Source organism: Erpetoichthys calabaricus, chromosome 13 (genome assembly GCF_900747795.2).
Source record: "Erpetoichthys calabaricus chromosome 13, fErpCal1.3, whole genome shotgun sequence".
In the NCBI taxonomy this organism is placed as follows: Eukaryota; Metazoa; Chordata; class Cladistia; order Polypteriformes; family Polypteridae; genus Erpetoichthys; species Erpetoichthys calabaricus.
This window is the reverse complement of record NC_041406.2, coordinates 53,758,988-53,779,045: the sequence shown is the minus strand read 5'-3', so window position 1 is coordinate 53,779,045 and position 20,058 is coordinate 53,758,988. Positions and strand designations below refer to the sequence as shown.

The 20,058-nt window shown below is 36.9% G+C and overlaps 1 protein-coding gene across 2 annotated transcripts; it reads right to left on the bottom strand.

The window, feature by feature from the left end:
- Positions 1–292: 292 nt before the first annotated feature.
- On the bottom strand, positions 293–19,817 carry ccdc126 (coiled-coil domain containing 126). 2 transcript variants are annotated; one of them, XM_051935534.1, is made up of 4 exons: positions 19,539–19,817; positions 17,268–17,453; positions 4,833–5,218; positions 293–2,849 (listed from the first exon to the last, which is right to left on the bottom strand). In XM_051935534.1, the coding sequence occupies exons 3-4, from the start codon at positions 5,065–5,067 to the stop codon at positions 2,674–2,676; spliced, it is 411 nt and encodes a 136-aa protein (XP_051791494.1). In that variant the 5' UTR covers positions 5,068–5,218; positions 17,268–17,453; positions 19,539–19,817; the 3' UTR covers positions 293–2,673. The 2 variants fall into 2 exon arrangements, with proteins under 2 accessions (XP_051791494.1, XP_028674112.1); XM_028818279.2 differs by lacking the exon at positions 17,268–17,453.
- Between the last annotated feature and the right edge of the window lie 241 nt (positions 19,818–20,058).

Below are 20,058 nucleotides of genomic sequence, written 5' to 3'. Positions count from 1 at the left end.
ATATCTATACCAACTCTAGAATGTTCGCTTGCAAAATGTGGTTCTTGTGGTTTACTTAAATAAACTATTTAATATTTTTGGAAATGTCTCATAGTCGGACACATTTATAGTTCATTTGAGAATAATTTAATAATGAGATATTGTATAGATTTTCTCCTGCCCATTGTAAACTTATATTAACTAAGACAGAAGTTAATAACCTGAAGATGCTAGTCAGATTGGGTGGGTCAGGTTCCAGCAATGTATATGAATGTTACACAGAAAACTGCACTATATAGAGACACTTTACAGTTTGGTTTGAATTTTTATTATTATGAGCTTCATGGCACCTGTTGATTCACTATGCAAAATATAAAATATACACATGCGTACATAATCCAAAAGCTTCAACATAATTTATTTCAAAGGCACAATATTTTCCTTTTAAAAAACTAGGTTTGGTTTACTGGATATCCAATTTAAAAAGAGTTGCTATTTTCATGGGAATTGTTACATATGCATTATTTTCACTTTTACTTTAAAACTTTTGTAAAAACAATACTTGTCCTTTATTTCCAGCCATGGGCGTGGTTACATCTCTTTCTCGTAGGACATATAACGCTGCTCGCGTTGTGAAGGTGGTGCGGCTGAACGCACGCTAAAGAGATGCCGTCGGATCAGCTGCTGTCTTTCTGCTGCTGGCGAGCTGCCTGTTCTGCTTGTCTCATTGCCCGATCATTTCAAAGCCTGTACAGCAGCTGTCCTTTTGCCACTTCGTGTCTCTGCCACTCACGTTGTGAAGGGGGGGTCTCAATGTACGCGAAGGAGAAGCGGTCGGATCATCTGATGACTTTCTGCTGCTGGTGAGCTGCGTGTTTTGCTTGTCGCTTGTCATTGTTTTAAGAGCTGGGAGCAAGTTAAAGTGTCTGTTAATACTGAATGGACTTCAAATTGTCTTCTGAAAAGATCAGATCTCGTCCCCTAGTCTTCCGCCCAAAGATTTTTTTTTTATTATAATAATAGAGAGATACTCAATTCTTTCCAGATTAAAATTTTTTTCATATTCTAATGCTCAGTTCCCGGATTATCAGCCATTGTCCCTTTTTCACCCTGCCAATATACAGTATTTTCAATGCTATCTCACTATCGAATATTCACAGTAACTACCCTGCTTACACTTTCTAAAAGAAAGAATTATTGCTTTGAGTAAAACAGCAATGTTACAGTTTTTGTTGGAGAAGGGAGTTCATTCAGCATTTTTTTATCTCTTTTGTGCAATTTTACAAAATCTACTTTTTTTGTACACATTATCTTCTATGCATCATAGAAGAAACAATCAAAACCAGCAGTGCACCCAAAAGGAACAGGACTGTATCCATTCTGAATGTACCGTAGGCCACTTCAATAGAACGTAGCATAATTTTATAGGTTGGTATCAATAAAGGCCTTAAAGGAAAATTTTACATTTGCAGCCAAGCACACTGTCAAGGATGTCAATTCAGTGGCAGTTGAAAAGCATCTGCCTGTCCTTTGTATTCATTCAGCTTTTTGAATCCAAAAGAGACAGTTTTGTTTTTCAAATTCCAGCAACAGCAGTGATAATTTAACATATCTGGGCATATGCTATGTGGGCATGTAGCATATATTTTTTCAGCTGTTGTAGCCACTGGTGAGTAAATCAAAAGCATCACTTGCCAAAATAAATTCTGGTTGTATGTGACCCAATTTAGTTTCATCACAGATATAAATAGTTTCATCACAGATATAAACAATCAGTATATTAATTATATACTCCTCACAGAATCTGTAATAATCTTAATCTAGTACAGTAGGAGTTTACTTAACTATCACCACATTTTAACAGAAATCCACCTTTATAACAAATTAAATAAATCTAATTTGTGACCAGCTTTGTTTATTTTTACAATGTACTTTTATTAAGGCCAATTACTATACAATAATCTCTTACATGTTTCAACATGTTTAATAAACATATATTCTGCTTGTATCATTTTAATACACGCAAATGAATTGATACGATGAAAAATATTCTCCTGTTTATTTACCATTCATATACATTGTAAAATGGCTGGATAAAAAAATATTAGAAACATTTACTAGTACATAGGCTGTGCTATATTTAAAATACTGGGAATTAATTACTTAATACTGAATGCACTTACACACATACACACACACACACACACACACACACACACACACGTATATACATACATACTACTGAATTTCAATAAGACAGATTTTGTTTAAAAAAATATATAACATCAGTGTAGAATTAAAGGTTACTCTTACATTACTTTTGCTATTACAATGACACCTATTATATAGTATCACAGTAACTTTTCATATATGGTTTTTGCCATAAAAAACTTTGGCAATACTATTTAACTGAAAGCTAATAAAACTCATACTTTCATAGTTTTTCATTTAAAAAATTAAATAAATGTAGTAAAAAAAGCTCGTAATCAACAGCAAGTGCTGTATTAAAACCACTACTAACTTTAAGCACCCATACAGACAATCTTACATTAAGATTATTTCAGAAGAAAAATGCATGGCAAAATACAAGCTTTGTACCATTCTGTTTAATCATTAATGTACAAGTATTATTAGATCAAGGTGACTGCTGCTTAGTGCAACATGCTTTTTGCTTTTAGCTTAAAACAATACTTGCTATCTCATTGTATCTGTCTTGCCCAGCTGCTTATTAGCTACGGATGAAATCCCAGCAACTACACTCGTAGTATTCACAACAGAACCATTAATGACAGTGTCAACTTTGTTTTCCAGTTTCACCAGTCGCTTCAAAATATCATCCAAGAGGACAGCAATTGTCCTTTTCAAGTCAGCTGGCAAAACAAAGAGAAAAAAAAAGTCAAACAAATAAAGGTTGTATTTATGTCATTAAATGCCAATCAACTATAGTATAAATATTTTCTTTGGTACTAATAAGGTTCTTAAATTGAAAAAGAAAAGCTAAAAATGCATTGGATGGATAGTAAGGTGGTTAAATGTTTCATCTCTGTGTGGAACACTGCATGTTCTCCCTATGGGCTTTTTTTAGAGCACTCCAGTTTTCTTCCCACAACCCAAAGATCTGTGTGTTAGGGCCTATTCAATAGACTGACCCCATTTACATCAGAATACAATTTGGCTGCCACATAACACTAAAAATGGCCCTGAAACAGTTCTTCAAATATCTGTGTAAAATGCTGTCACTTTTTTTTTTTTTTTTAAATCACAATATTTGTAAAGACGGTTATTTTTACATAGCCTCTGTGTAATATGGATAATTTACATGATGAAAAGAAAAAAAAATACAATATAAACTTTAGCATTAATGTAAATTGAGTAATTTTTTCTCGTTAGTGAACTCTTCAGATTGTTTTTATTAAGTACTTGTTTTTTTCCATTTATTTTTATCACAATATTTGTAACAAGACATTTATTTTTACACAGCCTGTGTGTAATATGGAGAACTTGCATGATAAAAATAAAAAAATATAGTCTATTGCAATAATGTAAATTCTGACTCCTATTTCCTCATTAATGAGCTTTTCAGATTATATTTTATTAAGTGCTTAAACATCTATATTCTGCAGCAATTATTTAAGTGTGCACTATATGTAGCTATAAACTTCACTTTACTAATTAAATACAACAAAAGTCAAAGCTATTCAATTCAAGTATATCCTAGGAACAGAGGAACTCAAATAGTGTTTACACTGTATAAAACTATCATAAATATAAATTCCTAAACATCACCATAGAATGTCCTATGTGATAATAAAGTGAATTGAACTGGGTGTAAAAATTACACAATGTATTCCATTTATTCAAATTTTAAACTAACACCTTATATATTTGTGTGTTTAATATGCACTAGTAGTAATTCTGAAACATAGTCCTGTAATTTTCTAACCAGCTTAATCCAGGCCAAAGTTACAGAAACAGCTGGAGCTTCTCCCAGCTAGCACAGGGCACAAGGCAGGAACAAACCCTGGAGAGGGCATCAGTCCATCTTAGGGTGATTATGTACGTGTATAAACACACACACACGGGCCAATTTACTGCTGAAACATGACAACATTTACAAATCTGTTCAAAGCTCTTTTTGTAGCTGGTCATATAATCTGCTAGACATACAACATGGATACGGTCAACATAGCTCAATAAACTGTGCATGTGTCCATATAAACTAGGTAGCATTACAAATGCAATTGAAAACATGCATTGCTTGTGCCAAGATACTAGATTTTTGGAAAAAGAGAAAAAAAAACAAACAATACTGATCCATGCTGGAGTAAATCTGCAGGAACCAATTTGGTTGAACATCAATACAAACATCAATCCACCCATCTTTTCAGAGCCTAACTAATCACCTAACAAATCCTAATTTGTCAGAAATGTTGACAAATTAGGCTCTGGCACTGAAAATTATCTCATGGACAGATGGACAATTTTCAGTTAACAACATAAGCATTCTTACTATAGCCTTTATGCATTTTCAATTACAATTACAGTAAAATGTATATTTTTAAATGGTTGATTACTTGCTGTAGTATTTCTTATATTTAAATATCTGAACCCATTATTAAATACTGAGTCATATCTTGTCATTCAATGAAAAATTTAAAAATATCCATAAAGACAAGGGCTTGTGTATAGTGGGGCCTGTTACATACTTGTATTTTTAGCTAAACGGCACAATTTATCTTTTGCTTAATTTGTAAATTTCGGTTTATATCTTACATCAGAAATTAATGGCCTCTGAATATACTTTAAAGACAATACATACTCCACAAATAATTCAGTTCTGCTCATATTCTTACCATATCCAGCCATTGATGTACCACGGAGACCATCAACATTTTGATTTTCCTCAGCTAGAACTTTGACGTATCTTTTACTTAGTTCAAGTATCTGCTCTCGTAGCTCAGCGCTGCTTTGGTGTCTTGGGTGCTGAAATGTGTACTTCATTAACATTAATCCCCAAATAAAGCCAAAAATTAATAAAAGTATACCAAGTTTCTGGGACATGTTTTTTCTAAAGAATCGTCCAAGCATGTTCTTTTACAGCACAATCAAGAGTGTCCGTTGTCTGATATTTAACCATGAAGCCTGATAGTTAACTACACTGAAGCAAAGGGTTATCAGCTATCAGATATTCTGGCCTTGAAGAAAATTCTGCATTTAGTCATTTTCAAAGTAGACATCCCTAGAATAAAAACAAACAAACATTAAATTAGCAGTCAACATAATTAAGACTCAGTATGGAAGCTTAGAGATACATACCACTTAATAAAAAGCATGGCAATAGAATTAATGCATAACATTTCTACATTAGCTAATATAATTTTGACATTTTGTAAATTCATGTTTAACTCTCACCAATGCTTGTGACCTTGAGAAATAAAATTAAACTAATGTGTTATCAGATTTTTACATAAAATATTATCACACACACACACACACACAGTGTATACAATGCAAAGTTGACTCACTACTTATCAACAAAAATGTTTCCCCATTTAGCTAAAAAGCTGTCATTTGGCAGGATAATACATCCTAGGGCAGTAGACATTCACAAACAATAGGACATTTTGATATATTAATATTTAGGGTAAAAAAACAACTGAAATCTAAATACTCCAAAAATCTCAAAAATACCCTGATGGATTTGATTGAAATTTGGTGGCATTTTGGTGAGAAAGTAGAAAGCGTGTTTTTTTTAATTTGTTGATAAATGTAGTTAACAATGCTCTAATGAGTGGGACATTCTAAAGCACTGCATCCCCGTTTCACCACAAGGGGTATGTTAGTTTATGCAAACAAAGACCATCTGCAGAAGTAAAGTGAAAGGAGCAAAGTTTGTTGAAGCTCAAAGACGACATGTTTAGCAAATAGAGCAGTTTTTCCTTAACCTTTGTGATCAGTGTTACCTTTTCAAGTTTCTTGATGACCCAATGACAACATTTAAAGGGGGGGGGGGGTCCCCCTTTGTGAATTAAGTGCGCTTAGTAGAGTGGGGGAGGGGGTCCCCTTGGTGAAACTAGCACAGTTGGAAATGGGGAAAAATATTGTGTGACCTTGCTCGATTACTTTGTCAGATCAGGAGTGTGTCACATGTGACTAATAAAGCTTGAGTTTACTTGTGCACAGCCTTGTGTTTTTGAAAAAGCCAACACTGCTATCCACCTGTGTATCATCAACTGGTTCGCAGTACCGATCAACAATCAATGTTTAAAAAAAGAAAGAAAAAAAAAAAAAAACACTGCAAATTAAGTGATGGAGCCAAACCATGTTTGAACAGAATGAAGCACAATATATTTATTTTTGAACAGCTAATGGAGATTATAAGGAAAAAGAAAGTGTTGGAACTGCCTACATGTTAAACTAGGATCCCTTGACATTATTTGTACTCACACATTTTAGATTTGAAAATGAAATCATATATAACATTTAACTTTGTGTTTTGTTCACTGATAACAGTTTACATATGAGAAGTCTTATTTCTTATACTTCTGACTTTTAATATGTTTAACTAGTTTGAGACTTTACATAAAACTTAATTCAGAGGTGTGTTTCTGGAATATACCATTTACCTAAAGCAGATTCTTGAAATTTAAAATATATCCAAATGTGTTATGTAAATGAACCTAGATTAAAGGAAGCTTGTCTATTAAAGTTCTTCAGACTTCCATGCATTATGTATTAACAAGACCACATGGGAGTCCACCAACAGGTGCAAATAAAGGGTGGTCATGTTTGGAGTTCATTTATAATGATGGATCTAGACTTTTCTTTATTTGCAGAGTATTTTGTGCAACAAGATGCAATCCATATTACTAAACAAGAATGGTAAACCGGATATGGACGCAGGGACCTGCCCGTGGACGCAAAAGACATAGTGCGCAGGCGCCACACAAAGCCCCCCCCCTCCAACGAGAATGGTAAACCGGATATGCCCATAGCACACAAAAAAAAAAGGAGTCAGACGCAGGCGCCACACACAGCCCATAGCACACAAAAAAGAGGAATCACTACGGAGTACACACACTAACATAAATAAGAAATGAGACACAAAGCCCCCCTCCACAGGAAAAGCCACCCTCCACTAACAGAAATAAGAAATGAGGCAACGCATAAGAAATTATGCAACGCGCCCATAGCACACAAAAAAAAGGAGTCACACGCAGGCGCCACACAAAGCCCCAGAGTGAAACGGGACAGACTACGGAGTACACACACTAACATAAATAAGAATTGAGACACAAAGTTCCCCTCCACTAACAGAAATAAGAAATGAGACAACGCGCCCATAGCACACAAAAAAGAGGAGTCAGACGCAGGCGCCACTCAAAGCCCATAGCACACAAAAAGGAGGAGTCACACACACGACCCAGAGTGAAACGGGACAGACTACGGAGTCCACACGGTATCACCCATCAAGCCCGAGATTACAGCGCCCAAACCCAGTGTAAAACGGGACAGAATACGGAGTCGAGAAAGGTTCACAAATCAAACACGACATGATACGCCACTCCAGAGTAAAACGGGATAGATTTCGGAGTCCAGAAAGGGTCACAAATCAATTGGAGTACGGAAAGCGCCAGACAGTACGCAAACACACTACACATGCATAATCCACGCACCTCTAATAACCCGCAAGCAAAAACACGATATAGTACAGAAACCCCACAAATACGGACTCCACAATATATTTGAATCACATTACAGTAATACAATCACACAAACAACAGGACTCAGCGCCCCACCACAGAGTAGAACGGGACAGAATACGGAGTCGAGAAAGGTTCACAAATCAAACCCGACATGATACGCCACCCCAAAGCAAAACGGGACAGACTACGGAGTCCAGAAAGGGTCACAAACCAATTGGAGTACGGAAAGCGCCAGACAGTTCGCAAACACACTACACATGCATGATCCATGCACCTCTAATAACCCACAAGCAAAAACACGATATACTACAGAAACCACACAAATACAGACTCCACAACATATTTGAATCACATTACAGTGATACAATATTTACAGTGCAACCACACAAGACACAGGCACAACACCTGATGGACAATAAGAATAAACGAACACTCCGTATTAAAGGTTCGTCATCCTCACACGTGAAGACTATATAGCATAACTTCCATCCATCCATTTTCCAACCCGCTGAATCCGAACACAGGGTCACGGGGGTCTGCTGGAGCCAATCCCAGCCAACACAGGGCACAAGGCAGGAAGCAATCCTGGGCAGGGTGCCAACCCACCGCAGGACACACACAAACACACCCACACACCAAGCACACACTAGGGCCAATTTAGAATCACCAATCCACCTAACCAGCATGTCTTTGGACTGTGGGAGGAAACCGGAGCGCCCGGAGGAAACCCACACAGACACGGGGAGAACATGCAAACTCCACGCAGGGAGGACCCGGGAAGCGAACCCAGGTCCCCAGATCTCTCAACTGCAAGGCAGCAGCGCTACTCACTGCGCCACCGTGCCTCTCCCATAGCATAACTTAATCATCACATTACAGTCATACATTTTTAACAATTCAACCACAGAAAACGCTACGTATTAACAGTAAGTGCAATCCATTATCCATGTTACTAATGCTAAACAAGGAAGAACTAATGTAACTGCGCTCACGCCTCCAAAACAATAGACCAGATAACACTGTTAACGCGACGGGCTATATTATGTCCAAAGAATATTCATGTGGATCACATAATTAACCAAGTCATTGCATTACTACCTGGAGAAAGCCGCCTCTTTCTAAGTACTGACAAAATTGATTCTGCAGACGACATTGAACATCTTAATTTCCCTTTACAATATCTGAACACTATTAACCCAGCCGGATTGCCACAACACAATCTTAACCTTAAAATCGGATAAATTGTCATGCTATTAAAAAACGTTAATACTAAACAGGGTGTATGCAACGGTACACGTTTACTCATCAACACCATGTCAAACAATGTTATTGCAGCAAAAATACTTACAGGATCACTTACTGACAATACTGTTTTAATTCCTAGAATTCACCTTACAAGTTCTGCCCTTCAATTGCCATTTACACTTGGGCGATGCCAATTTCCCAGTAAACCTGCATTTGCCATGACAATCAACAAATCCCAAGCACAGACCATGGACAAAGTTGGTATATACCTCTCTGAGCGTGTATTTGGACATGGACAACTTTATGTAGCCTTCTCATGAGTTCGGCGTTCATGTGACATTAAACTTAAAGTTATAAATACTCCAATACCAAGAAAAAATCATTCAAGGACAACAAACCATCTTTACTACAAATATTGTATATAAGGAGATATTCCAATAAATCTTTGTGATTTGCCATACAATGTGTTCTTTACTTCCTATCCACCGTCTGAAACTGCGGAGGCAAAACAGGCACGGGTTCAAACCCAACAAGCTCAACTGACGGATATACGCCTACAACGCGCGTCTCAAACCACAGAAGCAGGGCAAGAACGGGTTCAAAACAACGCAAGCTCCTACAACGCGCGTCTGAAACTACAGCTGACCAGCGGGCACGGGTTCAAAACACCGGGGGTAGGCGAGCGAAGTGAGCAGGGGGCGGAGCCCCCTTGTTTTTCAGAATGTGATAAGAGGAGAACAGGACACTACTTTTGAGTGAGTAAAGGTTTTGGAAACTTTTTAAATTTTATTTGTGGACATTTATTCAAACCCATTTTATACCGAGGCAGTACTAATTGCCTTTGATGCTAATGGAGAGATAGAGAATCGGGGTTTACTGGTATATATCTATCTAACGAATTGCAAATGAACGAATGGCAATCACTCTGTGTTCCATATAATCGTTGGAGGGATGACACCCGATGGAGGGTGGGAGTGTTGTGGGAGGGTATGGATTTAATTAAATACATATATCCGTAATTATATTAATGAAGATGTTTAAATTAAAATCGAAATGCAATTGTTATGTCATTTAAGTACACAATGTCGTTGTGCCGCTGCACATATATGTATGAAATATATTTGAGGGTAAAGGTGTACATAGAGAGTAAAGAAGTAATCCAATGGTAGATTACAGATATGTAATCAAATACTTCTTTATATACAACATTTGTAGTAAAGATGGTGTCTTGTCCTTGAATGAGTGTTCCTTGGTATGGAGTATGTACAACTTTAACTTTAATGTCACATGAACGCCGAACTCTTGAAAAGGCCACATAAAGTCGTCCATGTCCAAATACAGGTTCGGAGAGATAAATGCCAAGTCTGTCCATGGTCTGACCTTGGGATTTGTTGATTGCCATGGCAAATGCTGCCTTAATGGGAAATTGGCAGCGTTTTAAGTTTAAAAGGTAATTCCAGGTCAGAACTTGTAAGGTCAATTCTGGGAATCAAAACAGTATTGTTAGTATGCGATCCCGTAAGTACTTTTGCTTCAATAACATTGTCTGTCATGGTGTTCACGACTAATCGTGTACCGTTGCATAAACCTTGTTTAGTATTAAGGTTTCTTAATAGCATGACTATTGTCCCCATTTTACGTTTAAGACTGTGTTGTGGTAACCCGGCCGGGTTAATAGTGTTTAAATATTGTAATGGGAAATTAATATGCTCAGTTTCGTCTTCAGAATCAACATTGTCAGTACTTAGAAAGAGGCGGCTTTCTCCAGGAAGCAGTGCAATGACTTGGTTATTTATCTGATCAACGTCAATATTCTTCGGACATAATATAGCTCGGTGCGTTAAAAGTGGTATTTCGTCTAATGAGATTGCTTGACCAAACACCTCTGTTACTAAGTCGTCGCAAATAAAGGCTTGAGGGATCTGAATAATATCTGGGTGAAGTTCATATGTATTGGTAAGGTTTCCATCTCCTAGTTGCAACAACCAATTGGTATATTCTGGATCTGTACAACGCATGATTTGTACAAAATGTAGTTTCTCAAAGTAATGCCAATTGTCTGCGTTTTTTAAACTGGACTGAACAATCGCTGAATGCATGGCATGCAGAACAATAGCCAGGCACTGTCGGAAGTCTCCTCCTAATAAAAGCACTTTTCCTCCAAATGGAATATTATTATTCATTCTTTCGTTTTGGAGCCGTGACTCCTTTGGTTGTGGAGTTTCAGAAGAGCGTTGTAGGCACCTGCGTTGATTGTGTCTATCCATGCAGGCTCGTTTTTGTATTTCCGTTAGTTGAGCTCATTCGTTTTGGAGCCGTGATTGTTTTGCTTCCTCTGTTTTAGAAACGCGTTGTAGGCGCCTGCATTCATCATGTGTATCCATGCGGACTCGTTGTATTTCCGTTAGTTGAGCTGTTTGTTTTTGGAGCCGTGACTCCGTTAGCTATACGGCGTCTACTGTTAAGAATTATAATCGCACTTACGTTTAATGTGGAGCGCTCGTGTATTCTTTCCATCTGGTGGCGTTTCTGTGTTTTCTGTGGCTGGACTGTTAATAATGTATTACTGCAATATTGTAATGTGATTCAAATATGCTGTGTAGTGTGGACCTCTGGGGTTTCCGTACTGTAATACAACCTTCGAATCCTCTTGGCGGGCTCGTTGCAGTGCGCGTGCGCCTCGATGCGCCCTGTGCTATTTGTTTGCTCTGTGGCGGGCTTGTTTTTATTTTTTTGCTCTGTGGTGGGGTTTTATTTTTTCGCTCTGTGGCGGGCTCGTTGCAGTGTGCGTGCACCTGGATGCGCCCTGCGCTATTTACGTTTAATACGGAGCGCTCGTGTATTGTTTCTTTCCATCTGGTGCCGTTTCTGTGTTTTCTGTGGCTGGACTGTTAATAATGTATTACTGTAATACTGTAATGTGATTCCAATATGCCGTGTAGTGTGGACCTTTGGGGATTCCGTACTGTAATACTGTAATGTGATTCAAATATGCTGTGTAGTGTGGACCTCTGGGGTTTCCGTACTGTAATACAACCTTTTGAATCCTCTTGGCGGGCTCGCTGCAGTGCGCGTGCGTCTCGATGCGCCCTGCGCTATTTGTTTGCTCTGTGGCGGGCTCGTTTTTATTTTTTTGCTGTAAACTTGCACTACAGTTATAATATTGCACAACCTGCGCCACTTTATAAAGCGCGTATTTACATATGATGATGATATCATTTTTAAGATGAAATTCAGCAAAATATGTTCATTATATTATATAGATAAAACTTTAACTTCATTTAAATAATCTGTATTGTTAATAATTAAACATGTGAGGACACGGTGCCGCAGCGCTAGCTAGTTCAGGGATTGTTCCTGCATTGCGTTGTATTCTTGCTGGTGCTGACGTGACACTGGAAGGATAGACGGATAGAATAATTAAACATGTACTACGAAGATGTTTCAATGTTCCTTAAAAGTTTTGAAGAATCGGCGTTCTAAGCTTACAAATGGCTTCACGTCTATTACAAAGCTGATTGTGTGGCGATTGGGTATTTGGAGAAAGAAAAGTAAGAACAGGAATTGCAGGTTAGTACATTTAAAAGAGACAGTACTTCTGTGATAAATTATTTCATCGAAGGTTGCATCATCGAAGGTTGCGCATGGCGCAGCAAGCCTCTTGCGTGAGACATGAACAAGCACTGAGCCACTGTGTTCCCATGTTTAATAACATGCTTTCATTCCTATCATCATGAAAAAGATATCATGTATACAACTCAGTATTTTAATTATTCAGAGAGCTGTAACATCACGAATGTAATGGATCTATATATACACAGACACATACATACATACATATATACACACACACATATTTTACATACACACACACACACAATATAGCTTTAGAAAAGAGGCATCTGTACTTTTCACAAAACAAAATCAGTATATACTTTAGATTTGACTGCTAATACCATGAGAATCACTACACTGTCTAAAAGTTTTTGCAACTTTGATATAGATCACATTAGAAGGATGCTAAGGATAGAGCTGCCAGACAAGAGAAAAAGAGGAAGGCCTAAGAAAAGGTTTATGGGTATGGTGAGAGAGGACATGCAGGTGATGGGTGTAACAGAAAAAGATGCAGAGGACAGAAAGATATGGAAAAAGATGATCCGCTGTGGCAACCCCTAACGGGAGCAGCCCGAAAGAAGAAGATGATTAGCTCAAGCAAATAACCTCTTGGGATAATAAAATCACATACAAGCATTGTTAACATGACAGGAATGTAACTGGTTTATCTGGTGCTTGCCTGAGTTAACATGTAGGAGAGTCTCTTTGATGCAATGTCAGAACGATGTATATTTGTACTATCTGAGGTAACGTCCAGACCGTGTAATACTGCTTAGTTCTTCCTGTTGGCAGTCTTTGCTGAATATACAGGGTGATCAACGAACAGAACACAAAAATTGCATACTAATTGAAACAGCATGTTTGTGGTTTTCTTAGTGTTTCTTAATTTACCAATGGTGCATGCATACCTGAGGTTAAAAAAAAAATGTGGTCTTATCACGGAAAGAGTACTGGAGGCTGTGTGTGCTAATGTATTGGGCAACAGGGCAAACCACCTAACTTGAAACACAGGCAATGAAAACCTGTAGAGGTCAACCTAGGGGGAGGGGGGGTAGAGAGATGAGTGTGAGGAACAGTGTCAAAACTGGGTGTTCTCGTTTTGTTACCTTTACTATTTTATTTTCATTTTGTGGTAACATCGCCCTAAGTATTTGTTGTTAATAAAGGCACTCTTTTAAAGCAGTTGTTGGCTTTACTGGTGTTAATCTAGGTGTGGAGGGCACCCACAAACACCCTTGCTATCTGATAATTAATTGAAGTAGTTAATGTCTTATTTGTACGCTCAGCTAAAAGCTGGGATCCATTTTGCAGTTCAACACAATTAATATAGCTAGCAGTTCTTCTTTTTAACAGCTCTGCAGCAAGTATTAGTATTCACAACAAATAATATATTTGCAATTTTTAAGTATTGTTAAAGAGTTTTTGAACTGTAAAACTGAAACGGAACAATTTAAACAAAATCAATTCTTTATATTGCTTCTTTACACTTTATGGTACTCAATCCCAGAAACTAATAATTGTTAGATATATTGTATAATTGATATCAATCTCCAAAAGGCTCTTCTTCTGAAGAGTATAGCTTAGATGTTTTGACATTCTGCTTTAAAATGCTTTGCAGTTCAGGTGGGTGGCTTAAAATTACATGCAGCCCAGATGAGAAAGATTATTATTTAGCACAATTCTGACTTTGATGAATATATCTTACATTCATTTCTTTTCAAGGTGATGTTAGAGAAAAATTTAAATGCGCTTTACTACATTATGTGCACTGATCTTTAAGCTACGTTACTAGCTTATTTAGCTGAACGATGTTAAGAATAAAGTATAAAAGTCCTAATGATCATCAGTTATATTTTTAAAGAGATGATGATGATGATGATTCTTCTTTTATTATACAATGTACCTTCAATCCATAAATTTAATACTGAAAAAGCCAGCAGGAAAAAATCTTTGGTTCCATGGCAACCAGGTGCTTGAATTTCTCAAGTCTGGGTATCAGGTAAAGCATATTGCATTTGAATTCTATGTTGTAAGTGACAGCATTTAAAACTTCAAATAAAATCAGAGGTAAATATTTTTTCAAAAGTTGCTGAGAAACAAAGTTGTTACTGAGTCCTGAGAATAGCATGTGAAAAAAAATATGACATGCATGCTCACAATATTCAGTTTTCTGCAACATCATTAATAGCGGCAAAACCAGAAACTGGGGTGAGATGTTTTGTACATTGCAGACTATACTAACACCAGCTACGTATCTGGAGGCTAATTTCTCTTTGAAACAGACAGGGTCATGTGTTTCTATAGATATTTCTTGTCATTTGCTTGTAACATATATTGCATTTACTAAGAGATACTTTTTTGTTTTAATGCTGGCACAATCTTTTGTAGATCAATGTATGAAATTCCGCTAATAAGAGGATAATAGTTAAGAGAAAAAATGTATTTTTGTTAAGCTGAAAATAAATGTAAGTATGTCAGCAATTGAAACCATGTTTCTTTCAGGCTGATTTTTTTTTTTTTTACCACTTTCAGTTGTGTATTGGACAATCAGGTTTGCATGTCTATATTATTCATACAGTATCATGCAAATCATCTTAAAAGATGTTTTTTACTTGTGTAATTAAAGTTAGCAGCCCCTTTCTGTCCAGGAACTGTCCTGGCCTGCACCTGATGCTTGCTGTGATAGGCTCCAGCCTGTGTGATTTTGCTCTGGATTAGGGGGCTTAGAAGGTGGATGGATAGATAAATAAGATAAACATTCTGCACAGGTATATCTTAAATTAATATAGAGTGGTTCAAAAGGTAGCTAGTCAATTCCTAGCTGGGGTGCCTTCTGCATGGCTTTCACCAGTTTATTCCCTTATGTCACTCTTCTCCTAGTTTAAAACATGATGTTAGTTTAACTGATACCTGTAAATTAAGCATGTCTGCAAATACAATGGCCTTATGTCTAGGGTTGATTTTTACTGTATCTTGTGTCCAGGGCAGCCAGTTTCAGGATCCCTGCTGTCTTCTACTAGAAGAAGTGGGCTTAGAAAAAATGGGTAGACATTAGTATGATTTCACGGGAGCTAGGATCATCATGTGTTCCTTACTGATATGTTTTTATATAAATATTTTTAAATATACTTACTTTTGACACTCTCCCTACTTACCATCTATATTCTCTGTTTGACTCTCTTTCATCCAAAAAGAAAGATTTCTGGTCTACCCTTTGTTTCTTGTTCTAAATAAACATACAAACCTCCTCCCTCAATCGCACAATGGTTCTGCAATCTTGCTCAACTGACCCCTTCTCTCTCCTGATAAAATATCTTCATGAACATTAAATTTTGATCTAGAAACCCTAATTTCCAATTCATCTAACATAAAATAATTCATAGACCTTATCCCATCCTTTTAAGCATGTTCTTATGGGTCTATCTACTGGTCTAGTCTATTGTGCATGTTTCCTCAGTTTACCTATTATCTGGGGCCCACTGATGCCACCAATACTGCACACTTAAGCTGATGTCACATTACACGATTTCTTGTAAAAGGGGATATCAAACTTGATAATTGCAGTTGCTGATTTTGCTCCCAGAGCATGTCACATTACGTGATTAGAAATTGCAGGGCACATTAAATTAGATGACTTTCCAGTACAGTTTCACATGCCCCCCTCTTTTTTTGACAGCCTAAAACGTACTGCCTGACAGTTTCCAGTACAGTTTCACATGCCCCCTTCTTTTTTTGACAGCCTAAAACGTACTGCCTGACAGTCATACTGCCCATGTGGAGGTTTCCAGGTACACCGAGTTCAGTGGCAACCTTGCCTCTTTTTTTTGTGTGTAAAACATGCAACAGTAGACAGACGAGTCTCTCTTCTGTTTGCAAGGTCCAAAACACCTGCTTGTCCCTACAACATATTTCCCAGACTAGTTGGACTAAGTCACTGGGTATATCACAGTTTTCAACTTGATGTCACAAGAGCACTCCTCAACTGCCACCGACTCACATTATATAAATGAACTCTGCGATTAAAAGTTGCTGGAAAAGTCTTGTAACGTGATACTGCCATAAGTTTATTTAGCAGTGTACTCAGATGGTCACCTTGCTTAAAGGATAAGTTTGGTATTTTTCAAGTTGTATTTATTTTTTTTAAAACATGGTATATATTAATTAGCTACAGGGAAATTGTATTTTTAAATGACTGCCAATGAAGAGAAGGACGCATTTTTTACTTAACTGTATTGTTGTAATTTGAGTTTTAGGATCACTGTTTTCCACTTCTGCACTTTTTAATTGAATTTTTATGTGCCCCCTATATTGTTATGATGATGAGGTCACTAATACATTATCTTGCTTATTTTTCTTGAGACCAACAATATTTTGTGCTGGTTTTAGATGGCTACTTTATGTTGTCAATGGCCAATGCAGCTCTTCATCATGCACTCTCTATTTAAAAGTGTGGCACAGAAAGGACTTTATCTGTGTATTAGATTCACTTAGAAAACAAAAGAAACACCTTTTCTGGTTTGAGGGGTCACAAATCTAAATACCTTTTTGTTTGCCCTCTTTTAAATTCAGTTTTCGTTTCTGTGTGGTAGGGTTTTTACTATTAGTACTATTGACTTCTCTCTAGTATTCTAAAGTTTCTTCCTGCACCTTGCTACTGTACTGTTCTGCCTTTTGGAACCTCCCATTTGGTTTTCCAAAAGACTTTAGTTGTAGGGGCATTACCTGTTTCATTCACTACCACTCTGGTATGTGTTTGTGGAATATGATCATTGTCTGTGCTGTTCAGGGCCATCTCACAATCGCACTTCCTTCATCAATCTCACACAGACCATAATACCTATCTGTGTGAGCCAGAATATACCAATGAGAGGTCCCAGAAGATGGAAGATGAGAGAATAAAGACAGAGACTGAAGAGACAAAAGGAGGAAAATATGCAGCCAGGAAGTACAGCATGGCTCTAGACAATTGGCAAGATAATATCAATATATCTCTATTATCGTCAGAGAGTTAATAGAAACTGTAAACATTTATTCTTCTTCTTTTGGCTGCTCCTCTTCACAGTGGATACATATCCTCCTGTCATATAAAAATACATATTTTTACATATCCTCCTGTCCTCTGCTCTGCATCAACACCCACCACCTACATGTCTTGTCTCGCCACATCCATAAACCTCCTATTAGGCCTTCCTCTTTTCCTCTTACCTGGAAGCTCCATCCTTAAGATCCTTGTCCCAAATGTAGTCATTTCTAATCCTGTCCATCCTTGTCACATTTTTCAGATACTATTGTAACAAGAAATGTTATACTGTACTGGTTTAGAAATGTGTGTGGTTTTGTACAATTTTACTTCCTTATTTACATGAAACTCCTAACACAATGAACACTGTAAATAAATTAGTGAATGAGAACATTTGCGAACCACAAGAAAAATACTGCCAGTATTCTGAAATTAAATTTATTGCCTACAGTTTCCTTTGGTTGCCATAAACTACCTCAGACATATGGAAGGCATTTTTTCTGAAATCAAAAACCTCTTCAAAGTGGACGCCTTCAGTAAGCTTTGGGACTTTTGTTTTTTGTTTGGACAAGTGTCCCATATACCCCATTTGTATACATACACACACACTGTATAAAGTTCTTAATTTACACAAAAGAATTTCTGAGGCAAATTAATGTACACTGTAATTATGAAAAAATAATCTTGGCTTGAAAAACATTTAACTCATCCTTTTATGCTCTTCCTCTTCAGCTATGCTAAATGTCAGTATTGACTACTCATTTAATTTCTTAATGGGGTTTATTATTGACTGGGGATACTGTGTACCAAATAAGTTACAGTATACTGTTCATTTCCATATTAACTGGCTTGTTCAATGTGTTTTTCACTTGATTCAGTAGAAAACCTATTCCAAAAAAAGCATAACAGATACACACCTTCCAAGATCAAAGTAAAACACCAGCCCAGCTTCTACATAACAAAGGTAAACATGTTTTCATGAGCTGCAGTTTCTTTTGCTGAATGACAAATACTGAATATTACAATCTCACCTCCACTTTTATATGGCCTTTTTCTTTCCATTAATAAAGTTTAATCAAAAGCAATAGGTAATTCTCTACCCCGACACTATTACACCGCTAACTTTCCTCTTGCGCATTTGTTCTTTTTTTGAATAATTACATTTATTATGTGTTTTTGCTCGCGGGGAGAGCTCCAACGCTATATAAAGTAAACAAAGCAAAAACATTTCTAACTTAAGTTGCACAACTAAATACCGAAACTTCCAATCACATTAAAGAGTGCTGTTTACATTTCCAGAGAAACATGAGTGGCTGTCTTAAACAAGTTGCTTACTGAAAGCTTTTCCCATTTAAGTTAGATAAGTAACCAGACAGTTTTCTTATATGTTGTGCACAATAAATTTAAACATACTGTAAATTGCTTAATAGTAATCCGCACTAATTAGAAGATCTTTCCGCTCTGTCAGTCTTGACATACTTGGATTTATCTTGGTTAAAAAAGATTAAAATGAATAATAAAAGCTGAACAAATATAAGAATTTACAACTTGAAAAAAAAAAGTTTCATTTTGATCACATCATAAAGTAATCTTAGAAAATGGACAAAGGAAATAGTCCTATTGTCAAAATTTTATTTAGTACAGTAAACAGCCCTATTGTTATATTTTTATATAGTATGGAATTATAAAAATCTTTTTAAGATGTGAAAAACTGTTAATTAGATTGACAGGTAATTATATTACAACTGGCCACTCACATTTTCACTAGCTGAAACTGCCTCCTCGTTCACCGAACTTTGAGGAATCGAGACAATTCGCTCGCAACACCACAAAACTAAACAACGCAAGATTCCGTTAAACTCTTCGTAGCAAAACTCGGTTCCCCAATACAAACATTTCTGCAATCTTACTTAGATCCATGCTTGTAGTGATAGAAATGATAACTGCACGCCGTTAAGAAAAACATTGCTTACCCCGTCTCACGTCAAACAAGACACGACAGCACACGAGTAAACGAACCGTGTCCGTCTCTTTTGCAATAGCCACATTCCTTGTGCTTTTCTCCTATCATGTCTTCCTTTCTTTTCGATTTCTTATGGCTGTTTGGAGTCGGATTCTATGAAACAATCCCCCGTCTGTACTTTAACCATTTTAAACATAACATCGTCCTCTTTCTCCCCTTTTCTTCGCAGAAAGCTGAAAATCACAAGTCAGTCACAACTGTTACCCCCTCTCGACCCGCCCTTTCCGCTCAAATTTGTCAATCAGTTTGGTGCGCATGCGTAGTTTTCGAGCCAACGACATTAAAAAGACGTATAGTACACATTGATCTGGGTTACTTTGTTTCCTACACTGAATATTATTTTTCTCACAAAATATTGTTTTATAGATTCATAAGGATGTAGAAAGCTAACTGTTAAGAGTTGACATTCTCTTAATATATTACAATCATTCACTTTGAGTATGACGTGGATGTATATTTAACTGTATATA

What these genes read in the sequence shown, in the direction of transcription:
- ccdc126 (XM_051935534.1), bottom strand. Translation starts at nt 5,067, where the DNA reads ATGCTTGGACGATTCTTTAGAAAAAACATGTCCCAGAAACTTGGTATA. An exon ending in TACATCAATGGCTGGATATG is followed by an intron (nt 2,850 to 4,832) that starts GTAAGAATATGA and finishes TTGTTTTGCCAG; the next exon opens with CTGACTTGAAAAGGACAATT.